Raw genomic sequence first — 14,626 nt, forward strand, 5'->3', positions numbered from 1 at the left:
AATAAGTATTGACTTTTAAAAACTCCACTGTAAGAGTTTGAGAGTGAAATTTATGACTTCTCAAGGTTCCCCCTTTTAAGAGGGTATTTTAGCAAGGCACTCAGGTGTTTTGCTTTGAATGATTTTCCATCAAAAGAAATTTTTCTCTACCTTGAGGTACAATGAGTACTTAATCTGTTCTGAGTCAGCCATTGATTGGAGGAAACATTACTCTGCATTGCATGCCAAGTTTCTGCAATCTGGACTGAAGAATGTGTTTTAAGTGCTTTTTCTTTTCTGTTTCTGAGCAGTTAAGATAAAATGGACATGCAAATAATATTTAATCTGCAGTGAGATACAAAGGAAGTTCTGATATTTAAACACAAAGGCTAAATCCCCAGACTCTTACGGAAATAGCTGTATTTGGCCGGGCTGATAGTTTTTCTGTTATTTCAAGTTTCTGCTGATCCTGGGTGTGATAACGTTGATCTCCACAGCTGCAGGGTTGACTTTTTTTGCTATCTTGGTTTCTCGCCATGTTGTGCATTAGCAGTTTGCACAAATTCTATTTCTCATCAAATCACAGACTGTTTTTCCCACATTTCTTAATTGTGACACATTTCCAGCTCCTTAAAACCCCCTGAAAACCTGATCAATTTCCAAGTACTTCAATAACATTAAATATTCAGCAACAGTCAAAGTTAAAGTTCAGGAAGAAACATCCCGAGGTGAAATTTATTAACTTGAGAAGGCTAACAGCATCAGCATGTTAAGTTCTTCACAATGACAACGCTAACAGGTATAATGTTTACCATGTTCACCATTTTACTTTAGCGTATCAGCATGCTAACAATTGCTAATTAGCACTAGAATGTCATTAGTTTTAACACGTATTTGGTCACAAAGTATTGAAGAAATTAAAAATATAAATGGTGCTAGATAAAAATCAATTTGTTGTGAAGTTGTGTTGTGAAGACATGTCACTCAGAACCAGAAATGTGAACCTTCAGCGCGCTTGAGGAAAAGGGGCTTAACAAAGTCTATAAACCATGAAAATCTGTCCCAAATTTAGTTTAAATACTTCAGTCTGGGCCAAAGTGGTGGATCAAATGTCACTCCTGAAGCAATTCTGCGAGTGTGGCTCAAAAAATGTAATCTGCTTCACAGGAGTGTATGGGTTTGACCACATTCAACTCACACTGCTGGCAACATAAATAAACAAGCACACAACTGTCATTACATTCTGAGTCAGACATCTTAAAAATCTGATTGGTGTGGGAAATATGTGGCATAACCTTTTTCCAACTTAGCCCATCCACCTCAAACCAGTGGGAAAACAAAAATATAGAAATCTCTCTTGTAAAACTGCCAAACACTCTTTTATTTGTGTAAGAAAAACAATGTAATTTAGGGTCCCATTGTTGTAATAAGAGAAAACAAGTAGGCATCAAGGACCTTTAAAGCAGGAATTCATTAGAGATTCTGATTTTAAAAAGTGTGAAGCTAACAAAAGGATCATTCAGTCTAAGGTGCTCGGTTTGCGGTGTGTCATCACCGTGATGGTGGTTTGCTCTTTCAGTGGCACCGCACGCCAACCACCCAGGAGACGGACGGCTTCCAGGTGAAAAGGCCCGGAGACGTGAGCGTGCGCTGCACTCTGCTGCTGATGCTGGACTATCAGGTGAGGGGAGGGTGGAGGGGGAGCCATGCAGCCTCACAACTCTGCGCAGAAATAGACTTTCCTCTGTTATAACTCTGTGACTAATCTATGCCATGAAACCAGCTGTTGTAGGCCTCACGTCGCTGATAACCACCGGTCTGCAGAAACATTTAAGACTCCATTTTGGAACGATGGCAGAGGGGAATGTGATAAGGATGTCAGATGCGATGAAGCTGATGTAAAGGCTCTGAGGTGGGTGGTTGTAAAAAGTGTTGTAATGCGATTACGTTGTCTCCGCAGCCTCCCCAGTTTAAGCTGGACCCTCGCTTGGCTCGCCTGCTTGGCATTCACACTCAGACCCGCTCCTGCATCATCCAGGCCCTCTGGCAGTACATCAAGACCAACAAGCTGCAGGACTCCCATGACAAGGAGTACATCAACTGTGACAAGTACTTCCAGCAGGTACGGGACTTCCTGTGTGCTATAAATCACCCGATTGTTGCACGAATATTAATATCAGTGCTCAGTGTATCCACTGAAAATAATGGTGGAAGAAGTAGACGGATCTCTTTGCTTAAGTAAAAGTACCAAAGTGTTCCATTAAAAGTGAAAGTCATTAATTTAATCTTGAAATACTGACTCCCATTTGAGACTTGAGTAAAACTATCCAGTGTGCTTCTGCAGCACACTGCAAAATCAACCATCTGTTTTCAGCCATAGCTATCGATACATCTGGTAAAATGTGTTTCTGTGTGTTTTAATAACTGGACTTTTCAGCTGTGATTTTGTCACGGATGTTATTTAATCCCCAACAGATTTTTGACTGCCCTCGGCTGAAGTTCTCAGAGATCCCTCAGCGTCTCACCAACCTCCTCTTACCCCCTGACCCCATCGTCATCAACCACGTCATCAGGTAGATTTCCTCTTTTACGCTAAATGAACCTCGTTTAACCAGGAAGGCCTGACTCAGAAGAAAACCTGACAAGTGTGAAGAGGAGTGTCATATGGGAAAAGTTTTTATTGTGTATTTTGCCCGTGATCCCTTGTAGTGATTGAGCAGTTCTCTTTGATATCAGAACCATAGTGTATTCATGTTGGAGCACTTGTAGAAAAAAAAGCTTCATCTTAAAAAGATGTTTTATTAAAATAGACATAAAAGTTCTCTTTTTTTTCGCAGAGTGGCCTCAGGAGTTATTCATGGTCTCTTCAAGCTTTTAAATTGTTTTAATGTTTTGTTTTTCTTGAATTTTCACTAAACCCTTGGTGCACATAAAAATCGAATCATTTTAAAATGAGAAATAAAATTTGATCAACAACTGGTGGCCCCTGTTAGACACTTCACAAACAATATGGGAGAGCAGTTGAGGTGCTGCGTGTTGAAACTCAAACTTGCTATCATTCAAAATTGTATATACTATACCAAAGAAAACAAAAATGAAAAGAAACATCCAATTAGGAGATAAGCACCGACGGACGACCTCCTCTGAAGGACTTATTGAAAGATTTCAGTCGAGGTTATGTAGTGATTTTCCTAAGCACGTCTCACTTCTGCATAAATGAACGTTTGCTCTCTGTCAGCGTGGATCCCAACGACCAGAAGAAGACGGCCTGCTACGACATCGACGTGGAGGTGGAAGACCCCCTGAAGAGCCAGATGAGCAGCTTCCTCCTCTCCACCGCCAACCAGCAGGAAATCGCCTCACTCGACAACAAGGTGAGATCACCGACGTGATTGTGGATTCAGCTACGCCTTTGATGCTGGGAATCGCACGTAGGTGAAGAGCGAGCTTTCTCCAGTTCGTTACATACATTTTAACAGGAGCTCATTTGTATTGTGGTAGTTTGCTTGCAGTGGATTTCACATCCTGTGGAAGCTTGTTACTGATATTTGACCAGGATTCTGGTCTGCCAGGCGCATTTTGGCATTTGAGCTGCCATTTTTGTCGAGACAACTTTGTTGTGTGTGTGCACTGGCAACAAGTAATGTTGAATTGTTTTTAAATATGTGGACACAGCGTTTTCTCATTCTTTCGGCTTTGGTGATTCAGTGACGATGACATTTTACGTTTGCGTTAAGGCAGAGATACGCTCATGTCACTCATTTACTCGTCTTGCTTTGTTCACCCGAGAAGATCATCGCATTTATGCCACAATGCCGAGATGTAAAACCGTATATCGAGATGAGAAGGCTTTGTGTCCCTAAACGAGTCGTTAAATCTTCATCAGGTCACACGTCATCCTCCAGTGAACATCTGTGCTGTAAATCGCAGATGGCACAGCTGCCTGTATTGAAGGTTATGAGACCGGTGCAGTCGTCTTTTCTTCTGTTGCTCCTCCTCATGCTTGTCATTCCCTGAGGAACTGTGTGTTTGCCATTTATAAATGTTAATGGTTAAACAGAATCAATTTAATTGTGTCTATTTTGGATATTTTTATCAGAATACACTGATTCTTCTCTTGACGTGTAGTATTTTGCTGTTCCACTTTCAGATCCACGAGACCATCGAGTCCATCAACCAGCTGAAGATCCAGAGGGACTTCATGCTCAGTTTCTCCCGAGATCCCAAGGGCTACATCCAGGACTGGCTCAAATCCCAGAGCAGAGACCTTAAGGTTCAATATAACTATTTATATACAAGCTCATGTCGCTCTTTTCAGAAAAGTAACATTAAAAACAACTCGCTGCCTCGGTCATACGTTTGTTCTGAATGTGAAGGAGAGTAAAATGTAGGATGAGCATTCGTGAAAAGATGTTTTTAAACCAGCTAAGGCATTTCATTCAAACCTCAGAGCAGAGCATGAAGCTTTTCATCCCATTAGCGATCCAGAACTAAAAGCCCAAAGGTTGACTTTGAATTCTGAAAATAATTAGGAATCCTTCTCAGACAAATGATTAATTGGTTTAAACTACTGCGTGCTGCAAATTACATGCAGTATTTTGTCCAATAAAAAAAAAAAACAGTATTCATGCTGCACATTTGTCACGTAATATTAATAATGGTTGTTATTTAGTGCTATCGTTAATGATTTCACCTTCTCCTTGGCTGCAGCTAATGACAGATGTGGTGGGGAACCCTGAAGAGGAGAGGAGGGCGGCGTTTTACCATGAGCCCTGGTCCCAGGAGGCTGTCAGCCGCTATTTCTACTGCAAGGTGAGGAAACGCCATCTAATCAGCTTTTACACTCACCTTCCAGCAAACCTCTAATGACGTATTCGTGTTTTTTTTTCCCGCCCTCTTTTCCTTCATCGACAGATCCAGCAGAGGAGACAGGAGCTGGAGCAGGCCTTAGCAGTGCGCAACACCTAAGCCGAGACCCGCTTGAATCTGTGCATCTGACGTCAGAGCTGTTTGTGTGTGTGTGTGTTTGGATGTGTGTGAGGCCATCGTGGTGAAACCTCAGAGCTCTAAAAATGTCGGTAACCAAAAAAAAAAAATAAAGAAAAGCCTTTGTCTGGGTCGGCCGCCAATCACAGAGGTTTTTTTTTTTCCGATGTTTTGAAATGGCGGAGGTGGTTTTTCCCCTCACGTGTTGAAGCCAGCCCTCGATGCACATATGCGGACACAAAGCTGCATATCTGTCCCTGTTTTTGTGCAGGACCGTGAGGACATCCCCATTAACTGCATGTATTAACCCCCCACCACCACCCCCTCCCACCAGAGGTCAAGCCCTCAGACCACAGGCATCCTCAGACTTACTGCCTGATAAACACAACCTCCTCTTCCATCTTCCACTCTCTGCTTTTTGTAAATATGTCACAGATACGTCAAGAGAAAAGAATTCTCTGAATCGGATGCCCACACACTGCATTGTTTTTGGATCCCGATCTTCGAGAGTTCGCTGCGGTGACCGACAGAAATGTAACATGATGTAACCCCGTGTCACAGTGGATCCTCGCAGAGCTTTGGATGGGACTTCACTTTTTATGTTTTCCAGCTCTTTTTGAAACGTTTGTGTGTGTGTGTGTGTGTGTGTTTTCATCTGTACTCTGGAGGAGTGTGTTTTCGAAAGATTGATTAACTACACCAGCAAAGTTGAGATTACAGTGTGATACGTTGGGTTGGATTTCGTTCATTTGCAGGTTTTGTTGTTTTTTGCTTCTTTTTTTTTTGAGGGAATTAATTGGAAAACCCCCAGTGTGTCTCGCCAGTAAAGTCTTTTTACTGTAACTCCTACAACAGTATTAGTTACATGAATTAAAGTATTATCACATTAACAGCTCTGTGTCTGTATAGCAACAAAAGGAGTCTCGCTGAAGGAGAAACAAGTATTCTTGTATTATTAATAGCTTTTATCTTCCCTTAATCATAGCAAAATGGCAAATACATGTTGGTCGACTGTTTCTTTCGTCAAAGTCACTCACTGCCTCTGATTTGTGTGCTATTTTGCCAGTTAATGTCTTGAAGGTGTTACCAAAGGTTGCAACATAAAGAAGAGAAAAATGATCACTGAAAAAGAAGTGGGCAAAGTATTCCTCACCTGGGTTTATCGCAACTTTCCGAAAGATGTCTCAGCAAATCTGAGCAACTCGGGTTGCTGCAGAGAGAATTTACTCCCAGATGTTTGTAGCCAATTAGACCTCACGGTTTTGTAAACAAACCCTAAAACCGCTATTGCTACAGTCGAACCCTTAAATCCAGGTGTGGAGAATCGTGTCCTTTTCTTCACTTTTTATGTTACATGAAGAAGAAAAATGAAGTTTTTTTTTTCTTTTCTAGAGATGTGAATGTAAATATGTTTTTGTCTGCTAAGAGGGCCATCTGTACAGTATGTGACAGACTATCTGTGTTTGTTTTGGGGTGAATTTGGGGGAGGCGGGAGGGGGGTGGGCGGGCTGAGTTTCATGGTGCATTATGGGAGCTCCATGAGTTTTGAATTAGTAGGGCAGGAATGTTAGTGTTCCTCAGTGTACTATCTTGGGTTGGGGTGGTTTATTTTAGGTCCATCCCGTAACTGTCGTGGGAGCTGGAAGCTGCAAGAAAGACCTCCCTCGCTTTCAGTCTCAGTAGCTGTAACACACAAGATATAATCTGCACCGATTTCCTTGAACACTTTTTTTTTAATGACACTTGACTTGTATGTATATATTGTAATGTCAGATGGAGGATTTTTTTTTTCTCAGCAGTCAGTTTCTAGCTGGAACCTTTTTCCGGGTTTCTTTGCACTGTGCTGTAATCCTTTGTCGGGACTCTCTTCGTCGTGGGTGAGACCCCATTTTTATTATCCCAGCATACAGAGAGAAAAGAAAAACAAAAAGACAGATTGGACGATTTCACGATGACCTATGCATGCTCCATGGACGTTAATTAAAACATCTGACGAGACAGTGTGTAAATATAAAAAGCTGGCATAGCAGTCTGTGTGACGAGCAGAAAGACTTGTTGAAATGCCTTCTGGAAACTCTTTTGCCAAAAATGATATGCCCTACCAGCAACTAACTGTAGGTGTTTTTTTTTTCTGAACTGTGTTTTTGTTACTAAGTTATATTAAAAAGCACTCATTAGAGGAGAAACAGTAGTCATTGGTAGTATCTTAGTCCTGTGTCTGACCTGGAGTGATTTGTCTTTGTATGGCCAGGGCTTTCACATTGTTGTCAAACAGTCACTGATTCACTAGCACCCTCTTGTGGAGGAAACTAGAAGCTACAACTCCTGGGTGACCTCAGCGTTGAGCACCACAGTTATCAGAATACCTGACAAAATGTTAACAGACTACTGTGTCTTCTGTTTCTAATACCCTGACATACTGTTGACATGTTTGTCCCACTCCCTGCATGTGTTTGTGAAGAGTGGGATCTGCTCTTTCTCTCTGTTTACACTGTTGTCAGAGCGTCACCGACAGGGAGGTAATAGTATACATAATACTGTGTATCTGTTAGAGCAAACTCGTTTGGTGATCCTACAAAAAAAAAAAAGAAAGAAAGAAAAAGGGAAAACAGCTGTGATATTGCGAGACAGTCTGGATGTAAATAAAGAAGCGCTTGCCAAAGTTTGTAAATTCCATCATATCTGAAGAGTCTTTTTTTTCCACCTTTTATACCACAATATATCAAAGTGTGGGGACCTTTTTGTGCACATAATAGATCATAGATCACAGGTTCCCTATGTAGGTAAATGATGTCATTTTGTTTTGTGCTTTGCTGCAAAAATTTACATATTAATGTGCTGCATCTTAAAGCTACATAACTTCTAAGTGGATTACAGGGCAATGCTCATACATCGTAAAATAAAAAAAATTCAAATCAATGTGAGGATATTTTTTCAATATTTTTATACTGATTTTTCTACTCATTCCTAAATCTGCAAACTGGAGATGTCTCCCTTCAGTGTGTGATGTTTCCGACATGCTGCAGTTTGTAGACAAAGAGAGACCATGTAAAATTTTAGTTCATAATAAGGCTTGAATATTACGTAGTTTAGCGCAATTTTTATTTTGAAAGTTAAGAGTCAGTGATGTGGTACATATCAACAGCAAATGTCACTGGGAGTGTAAAAGAATTACTTCGATCTTTTACGTAAATAAAATAAGACAAAATTAGTCTGTAAAAATGAGCAAAAGTCCTGGCTTCAAAATCCTACTTAATTACATTAATATTATCCCCTATCACGGATCATTATCCTGATCTGTATATGAACTTAAACTTCATATAAAAAAAAAAAACATGCTGTGACTTTAATGGACAGTAATTTTCAGGCATAATGCACCATTTGATAGTGAAATTTTCAAACACAGCAGAACTCTGTCATCAAATGAATCAAATAAACTCTGCTTTAGCTGTGGGTGTCTGAAAATGCGATGTCCAATTATCTAAATAATTGTGCAGCCTTGTGAAATTACCTTTCACATTTTTTATGCTCAGGCTCATTTTTTCTGGGTTAAATTTCCTGCTTGAGCGAGGCGTTCCCCAGAGGTGGCAGACAGGCATTTTATTGTTCACTGACCTCACCACAAGGAAGCAGGTGGAGGCCTTTCCACAGCGTACTGCAGTAGTGCTGTGGTGCTAACACCAGCCCCACTCCCTCCTCAGAAAGACCCTCTTTCACTCCGCTGCTCCACTATTCTCCCCAGCGAATGGAGAAGTTTTATGGGGGTGGGGGTGGGGGTGGGGGGTTAGTGGGCCTCAGCTCGATCGTCTCGCCCCTTTACCGAGGAAGAGGAGGAGGAGGAGGGAGAGGAGGCTATGTGAAGTAAGCCCATTCAGTGAGTTCAAGCTTCTTGCTGTGAAGGTTAACCACCCACGCCACGGCAGACCATGGCCAGGGATAGACACAACCCTCCCTCTGGGCAATGGGTTCACGTCTCTCCCCAAAGACATATGTGTACAGAAAACTTGCCAAAACTCAGGGAGGCCTGGGCCGGGGAGGAGAATTACTGACTTGATGTGAGGAGACGAGGCAGGGCAGGCTGCTTCGGGAACAAACTGTTCACTGCCTCCAGGCACTGCAGTAAAGCTTTTGGGTAAACCAGAAAGACGACAAGATGTCTTATTCTGAGAATGAGCACGCCATCACCACTGATTTTTCTGCGATACTGCCCTTTCTTCAGCTCTGCCAAGCAGATGACAAATACCTCCAGGAGTAACTGTTCAAGCATGCTGCATACAGATCCTACAAACAGTTGTTTGTTTTCTTTTGTCTAATGAGACCGAAACAAGCATTTTTACACTGAAATGAAGAAACAACTCTGAGCAGAAATATCACTCTTTAATATGTCTTAAAAAAGAACAGATATTAAAGAAAAGGCAGCCAGCGGCTTCAGTTTGTTTCCAGTACTATTTTAAACGTCTTCATCTTCACAAAGAAGACGTATGGCTCAAATTTTTACTCAATTAATCATTAACAACGAAGGCCTTTGTGCATTTATTATTTCAAGACAAAACCTCCTACATTTTTTTTTTTTTTTTGTAAATTGGAGGATAAATAGTCTTGCTCAACTCCTGTGAAAATACATTAATGGCAGAATACAGATAGATCGGATTCAGGGAGCTGTGTGAGAAGACACCTCCATGACTCATAATTCGTCTAGACATGACAGACTCAAAGTTATAACCCCATAAGCCAGATGTATTCATAAATACCGAGCAGAGAGATTTTCAGCTGGAGAACACAACTAGGAACTTATGCATCAGCAGATGTTTGTTTGGCCAAAGGGTCCATGAGTGATACAGTGCTATTGTTCAACTGATCTGGTCTTTTTTTCTGCCACACACAAAGGTGAGAATTTCCATGTGTGAATAATAAAGGTACCATATTACAATTCACATTATTCTGCATGAGTGTCCTGTAGTCCAGGCAGTGTGTTTGAGGCCCCAACACTCTCAAGAAGTCCAGACCTCTAGGTGCTGTTGGCCTGCTCTTGTTCAAAAAGAGCCATGGCGAGATGCGAGCGTGACCCCAGACCCTCCAAGTTGCTGAGGACACAACGGTGATAGATATCCTCACTGAATCGCGGGTTGCATGTTCGCCGCACATATTTCTGAATCAGCGCTGGCTCTACAGCTCTGAACACGTGTAGCCCCGAGTAACGGACAAATATGTCATACACGTCCATGCTTTCCAGCAGCTCCTCGTTGTCCAAGATGTCAGCAGCCATCTTGGTCCGTGCGGCCATGTAGTCGGCATTGTAAAAGCAAGCCTCGTCAAAGACGTGGCGGTCAAAGTGTCCGTCTCGCAGTGACTCTGAAGCGAAGGAGGAGGAGGCCGCAGAGGGCTGCTGGTCACGATAGAGGACGGCAGGACTGTACTCTTGGAAGTGGATGGGGAAGAAGACCTGCCAGTTGCTGATTGCGTTCATTCTGCAGCGGTTCAGGAAGTCAGCATTGACCTCGGTCCACACGCTGGCCAGGAAAAACAGCGTATCAACTGGATGCTTCTTAGAGATAATGTCCATCAGCTTGACCTGCGAGGGCACCTCTGTCTTCACGCTGATCCAGGGAATCTTCACATCCCCATAGCGCTTCTCCACCTCCCCAATCATGGCCTTAATGCCAGCAAACACATCAGTCTGACTGACTCGCTGCGCGTCAAATGGATCATAGATGAACAGGAATGTGAGTAAAACATTGTCATGGGTGTCCAAAGTGTTCATCACATACATGTCGAGGAAGTTACTAACATAGTCCTGATCCTGGGCAGTGACAGGTAGGATGACCTGCACCCGTGTTGCCTCCGTCACATAGGGCATGGGGATAATCTCAACGGCGCTTAGAGGTCGCAGTAAGTTTACCCGTTTGGCAATGACTTGACTGTGGTCTTTCTGGGTATAGGCCTCCAGCGCAAGGTCCAACACATACTCCATACCACGCGTGGGATCAAAGCGGCGGTAACCGTTAAGCAGACGACGCTTGCGGAAGCGCAGCTGGGGCTGGTAGCGTTCATTAAGACGTTCCACCGCAATCTCCAGAACTGCGTTTACATCAGCGCGGTCGGCCCCTCTCATCTCACACTTGGGGGAGTTGTCAATGCACGAATATACATGCTCTTCAGTGAAATACTCCCAGTTTATAACCTCAAAACGGGTTCTCGGCTTGAAGGGAGGGTTGATTCCAATAGGCCACGTGACTCCAGCCTTACCCTCAGGTGTCAGGTCACTTAGGTTGTTTATCTGCATCTGATGAGTACAAGGAAAATGATGTCAAAATTCAAAACAAAGCTCACAAGGAAGACACACTCTAAGCTGTGGTGACATATCTGATTGCTATGTGGTATAGGGTTTATTTCAAGTTAAGTCAAAACACTGCTAATGAACTGTCATTAGCAGCTACTCTAATTACATAACAAGGCTTCTTAGGCAGATCATACTCAAGAGATGATGACGCTGGAATGTAACACTTCATGCCCAAACAGACTACCAACCTCTCGTCTTGGCTTTCTGACATGTTTAAATATTGTATCAGTCAGGAATTTCTGCCTTGGCTCAAAAATGTGGGTGTGTTGGAGAGCAGAACAAACAGTATACATTCACACAGAGCTCCATCATCACTGAAGCAGCCCATCTGATGCATTCCCTTCAGATATGAGTCACACAAACAAACTAATAGTGGTGTCAGTGTTACAAACCTGCAGCTGTTGAATCTGTTGGTAAGTCCATTCCAACTCAATCTGGCTGAAGCGTTTGTGCAGACGGTACATGAGATTTGGGTCCGATATAGGGTGGACTGTGAAGGCATTTTTAAACTGCATGCTATCTTCACGCTCTGGATCTGCATTTTTCCCGAGCTCAAAGTAACGATAGGTCATATCCTGGAAGCCACACAAGGAGACAAGGAGGAAAAAAAAAACAATGTTAGTGTGGCTGCTGTTCTGTCGATGAAACGGTGTCAAATGTGAATTTCATTTGTTCCTTTTTACCTGATGCACCTCCACACAGCTGAGACCAAGGTAGTCAATAATGCAGCGGCCCAGCCACTCATCAGGTCTCACACTGAGGATGTCATTACGGCAAGTGTCAAGATGGGGTTGCAGACGGGCCAGCAGACTGCGAGACAGGAGATAGCCATAGCCCCCGTGGCAGTAGCGTGCCTTCTCCTCTCCACCGATAAACTCCTCCGCCCTGCCCATATACAGATCCTGACCTGCACTGAGGTGGCCCACCAGCTCTGACAGACGGTCAGCTTGCATGTAAGTGTCATCCTGGGCTAAGAGGAACCAGTCATAGTCTGAGCCATAGTGCTGATGGAGGTGGCGCACTGTCTCGTACATGAGCCACACTGGACGATCATCACCGTGCGCAACCACAGTCATGCCGTGGGGCACCTTTGGGCTGCGTAGGCCCGTGAAGAAGAAGGTGCGGTGGAAGTGGTGGGCAACTGTGCGATTCACCGCCACGGCCAGCGTGTTGAGGGTGGCCCGTGAAGTCAATACACCCACCAGCAGTCGCTCTCTGATGCCCAGTTCAGTGTGAATATATCGAGTTCTGGAGAGGTGGACAGGTAAAGATAAATGGAAGGACAAAAACAGAAGACATCAAAACACAAACAAAAATGTGATCATTTCTCCTATGAGTCAACGTTTTTCCAGGATAAGAAATGTAGACTTCAAAAGTTCTGGAATTGCATATAAATATACCAACATGAAAAGATCAGATAAAAACCTATGTGTGAAGCTTTTTACTGCAGACGATTAACTCCATGATTTGAAATAAGCCACGAAAAAGAGGATGAAACCTGTTGATCAACAGGTCTGCTTTTCACATCTGAGCTTCTGTATGTCTGTTCGAAAGAGTGACTGATATAATCTCTAGCCTAAATGCCACATATACTGTACTGTGCACTTACCGTATTGCAGAAGAGATTTAAATGTAAGGGTATTACATAGAAAATTAGCAAATTTAGGTCCTCTTGATTTGAATTGTCTCCAGTTTCTCAGAACAAGTCCAGGAAAACATGAAATAATGTGACATGGTGCTTCTTTTACAAATCTGTCTGCATATCTACAGACATATCTCGCAGAAAGCCCCTCCCTTACCACTGGCACTGACTTTACACAGAATTAATTAGATCATCTACCTTACATGATATGGAGAGGATTCATTTTGGTGTTTTGAGAAATACAAGACTTCCATACTCACCTAAGGACTTTCTTGTGAGGCTTGTTTGGGTCCTTGTGATAGGGCACAATACGTGGCTGAAAGTCTTCATCTCCAGCTCCGTCCCTAGAGTCTCTCTGGGTGTCTCCTCTGCCCAGGAAAAGCCTTCCATTGACCAGTTCATCCCTACAGGACTCATCGGCATCCCCTTGTGTCCAGGACACCATCAAAAGGCTAAGACTACATCCCAAGGACAGCCCGAGGATAAGGGGTAAAGCAGGCCTGAACACGGCCAAAAAGGAGGAAAGTCGCATGTCTGGTAGTTACGAGCTACACCTGATGGAAGATTTATTAGATTATGTGCCAATTCTCCTGTCCTAACTTAACACATTTTCGCCTACATACACACATATATATATATTTATATATCTATAAATTTTAACAGTAAATTGCCTGAAATGTCACATGCTGTCTCTTTCCTCAGTCTCACTCGGTGAAGTGGACGTTTTAAAAGTTCCTGATCAACCTATCAAGCAAGATTTTGATTTTGATATTTGAACGTTATCTAGTAGAGCAAATGCAAACGCATGGAATGATGCTTTACATTTAATTTCGAAATTCAAAATACACTAATTGTAAAGGTGCAGGTAAATCCATCAACTAGTTTGTCCTTTTTGTCAGAACAAAAGATTGAAAACAGCTTAACGTTATTAACGTTTATTTCATATTAACAGATATCTAACAAACTAGGCTGGTTAGGTTAGTCACCGTCATGAACACTATGTAACGCCACCATATGTCTTCACTGCCTTTTGGGCTAACGTTACGTTAACTAGCTCTACTTATTTTGGCTATTGAAAACGCTAATAGCCACTTCTAAAGTCAGCTAACTAATGTAGCAAGACGCTAATTGTCACCTGGCAAAGTTAACCGTTCGAGTTTACATCAGTGTAGACCAACCGAATTGGGAAAATCGAACAAGGACGACTGAAAAGTTTTGATCGCCGTGTATAAAATAATTATAACCTGAATGGTAACGCTATGTGTCGGAGGAACAAACATCAAAGAGCAAGCTAAGCTAGCATCGCGTCGGTCGTTTCAGTGTAGATTTGTCGCTGCTCGATCCATCTCCACCAACACCGACTTGAAGGAATAGCTTCCATTTTCGTCGTTGATGCAGATACAAGTCATCAAAGCATAGCCGGACATATGCCGTCCATTTTCTTCAGTTACTCGACTTCCTCAAAAACTGACTGCCACACACGCAGTGTAGAAATAACGTCCCTCTCACGTCGTTTTGACTCTCATCATCACTGCCTGAACATATACGCTGCAGCATCACCTCTGGCCGACTCAAGAGACCAGTGTCTCTGATAAGGACTGCCTAAAACTAAACACTCAAGACCAAAATAAGGACATATCATAACTGGGATAACGTATGATTATTGTAGACCCGTGTCA

At 42.7% G+C, this 14,626-nt stretch overlaps 2 protein-coding genes across 6 annotated transcripts in view; one reads left to right on the plus strand and one right to left on the minus strand.

The window, feature by feature from the left end:
• smarcd3b (SWI/SNF related, matrix associated, actin dependent regulator of chromatin, subfamily d, member 3b) overlaps window positions 1–7,641 on the plus strand; it is a 36,584-nt gene extending 28,943 nt beyond the window's left edge. For all 5 annotated transcript variants that reach the window (XM_046371062.1, XM_046371060.1, XM_046371061.1 and 2 more), the window contains 7 exons: window positions 1,559–1,660; window positions 1,940–2,101; window positions 2,455–2,552; window positions 3,218–3,353; window positions 4,130–4,252; window positions 4,690–4,791; window positions 4,894–7,641. In XM_046371062.1, the coding sequence (XP_046227018.1) occupies window positions 1,559–1,660; window positions 1,940–2,101; window positions 2,455–2,552; window positions 3,218–3,353; window positions 4,130–4,252; window positions 4,690–4,791; window positions 4,894–4,947 (777 nt within the window). In that variant the 3' untranslated portion in view covers window positions 4,948–7,641. The remainder of the gene's footprint in view (window positions 1–1,558; window positions 1,661–1,939; window positions 2,102–2,454; window positions 2,553–3,217; window positions 3,354–4,129; window positions 4,253–4,689; window positions 4,792–4,893) is intronic.
• A 1,680-nt stretch (window positions 7,642–9,321) lies between these two features.
• On the minus strand, window positions 9,322–14,528 carry chpf2 (chondroitin polymerizing factor 2). The gene is made up of 4 exons (XM_046371048.1): window positions 13,208–14,528; window positions 11,989–12,553; window positions 11,698–11,880; window positions 9,322–11,248 (listed from the first exon to the last, which is right to left on the minus strand). The coding sequence occupies exons 1-4, from the start codon at window positions 13,477–13,479 to the stop codon at window positions 9,974–9,976; spliced, it is 2,295 nt and encodes a 764-aa protein (XP_046227004.1). The 5' UTR covers window positions 13,480–14,528; the 3' UTR covers window positions 9,322–9,973.
• Between the last annotated feature and the right edge of the window lie 98 nt (window positions 14,529–14,626).

The sequence above is a fragment of the Scatophagus argus genome, chromosome 18, assembly GCF_020382885.2.
Source record: "Scatophagus argus isolate fScaArg1 chromosome 18, fScaArg1.pri, whole genome shotgun sequence".
NCBI classification, from domain to species: Eukaryota; Metazoa; Chordata; class Actinopteri; family Scatophagidae; genus Scatophagus; species Scatophagus argus.

Bases quoted from the DNA above. Each gene is read 5' to 3' on its own strand.
- chpf2 (XM_046371048.1), bottom strand. From the start codon at position 13,479: ATGCGACTTTCCTCCTTTTTGGCCGTGTTCAGGCCTGCTTTACCCCTT. The intron at 12,554-13,207 runs GTGAGTATGGAA...CCACCTCTCCAG, and splicing joins CCTCACAAGAAAGTCCTTAG to AACTCGATATATTCACACTG. The intron at 11,881-11,988 runs GTAAAAAGGAAC...TGTGGCTTCCAG, and splicing joins GCTGTGTGGAGGTGCATCAG to GATATGACCTATCGTTACTT.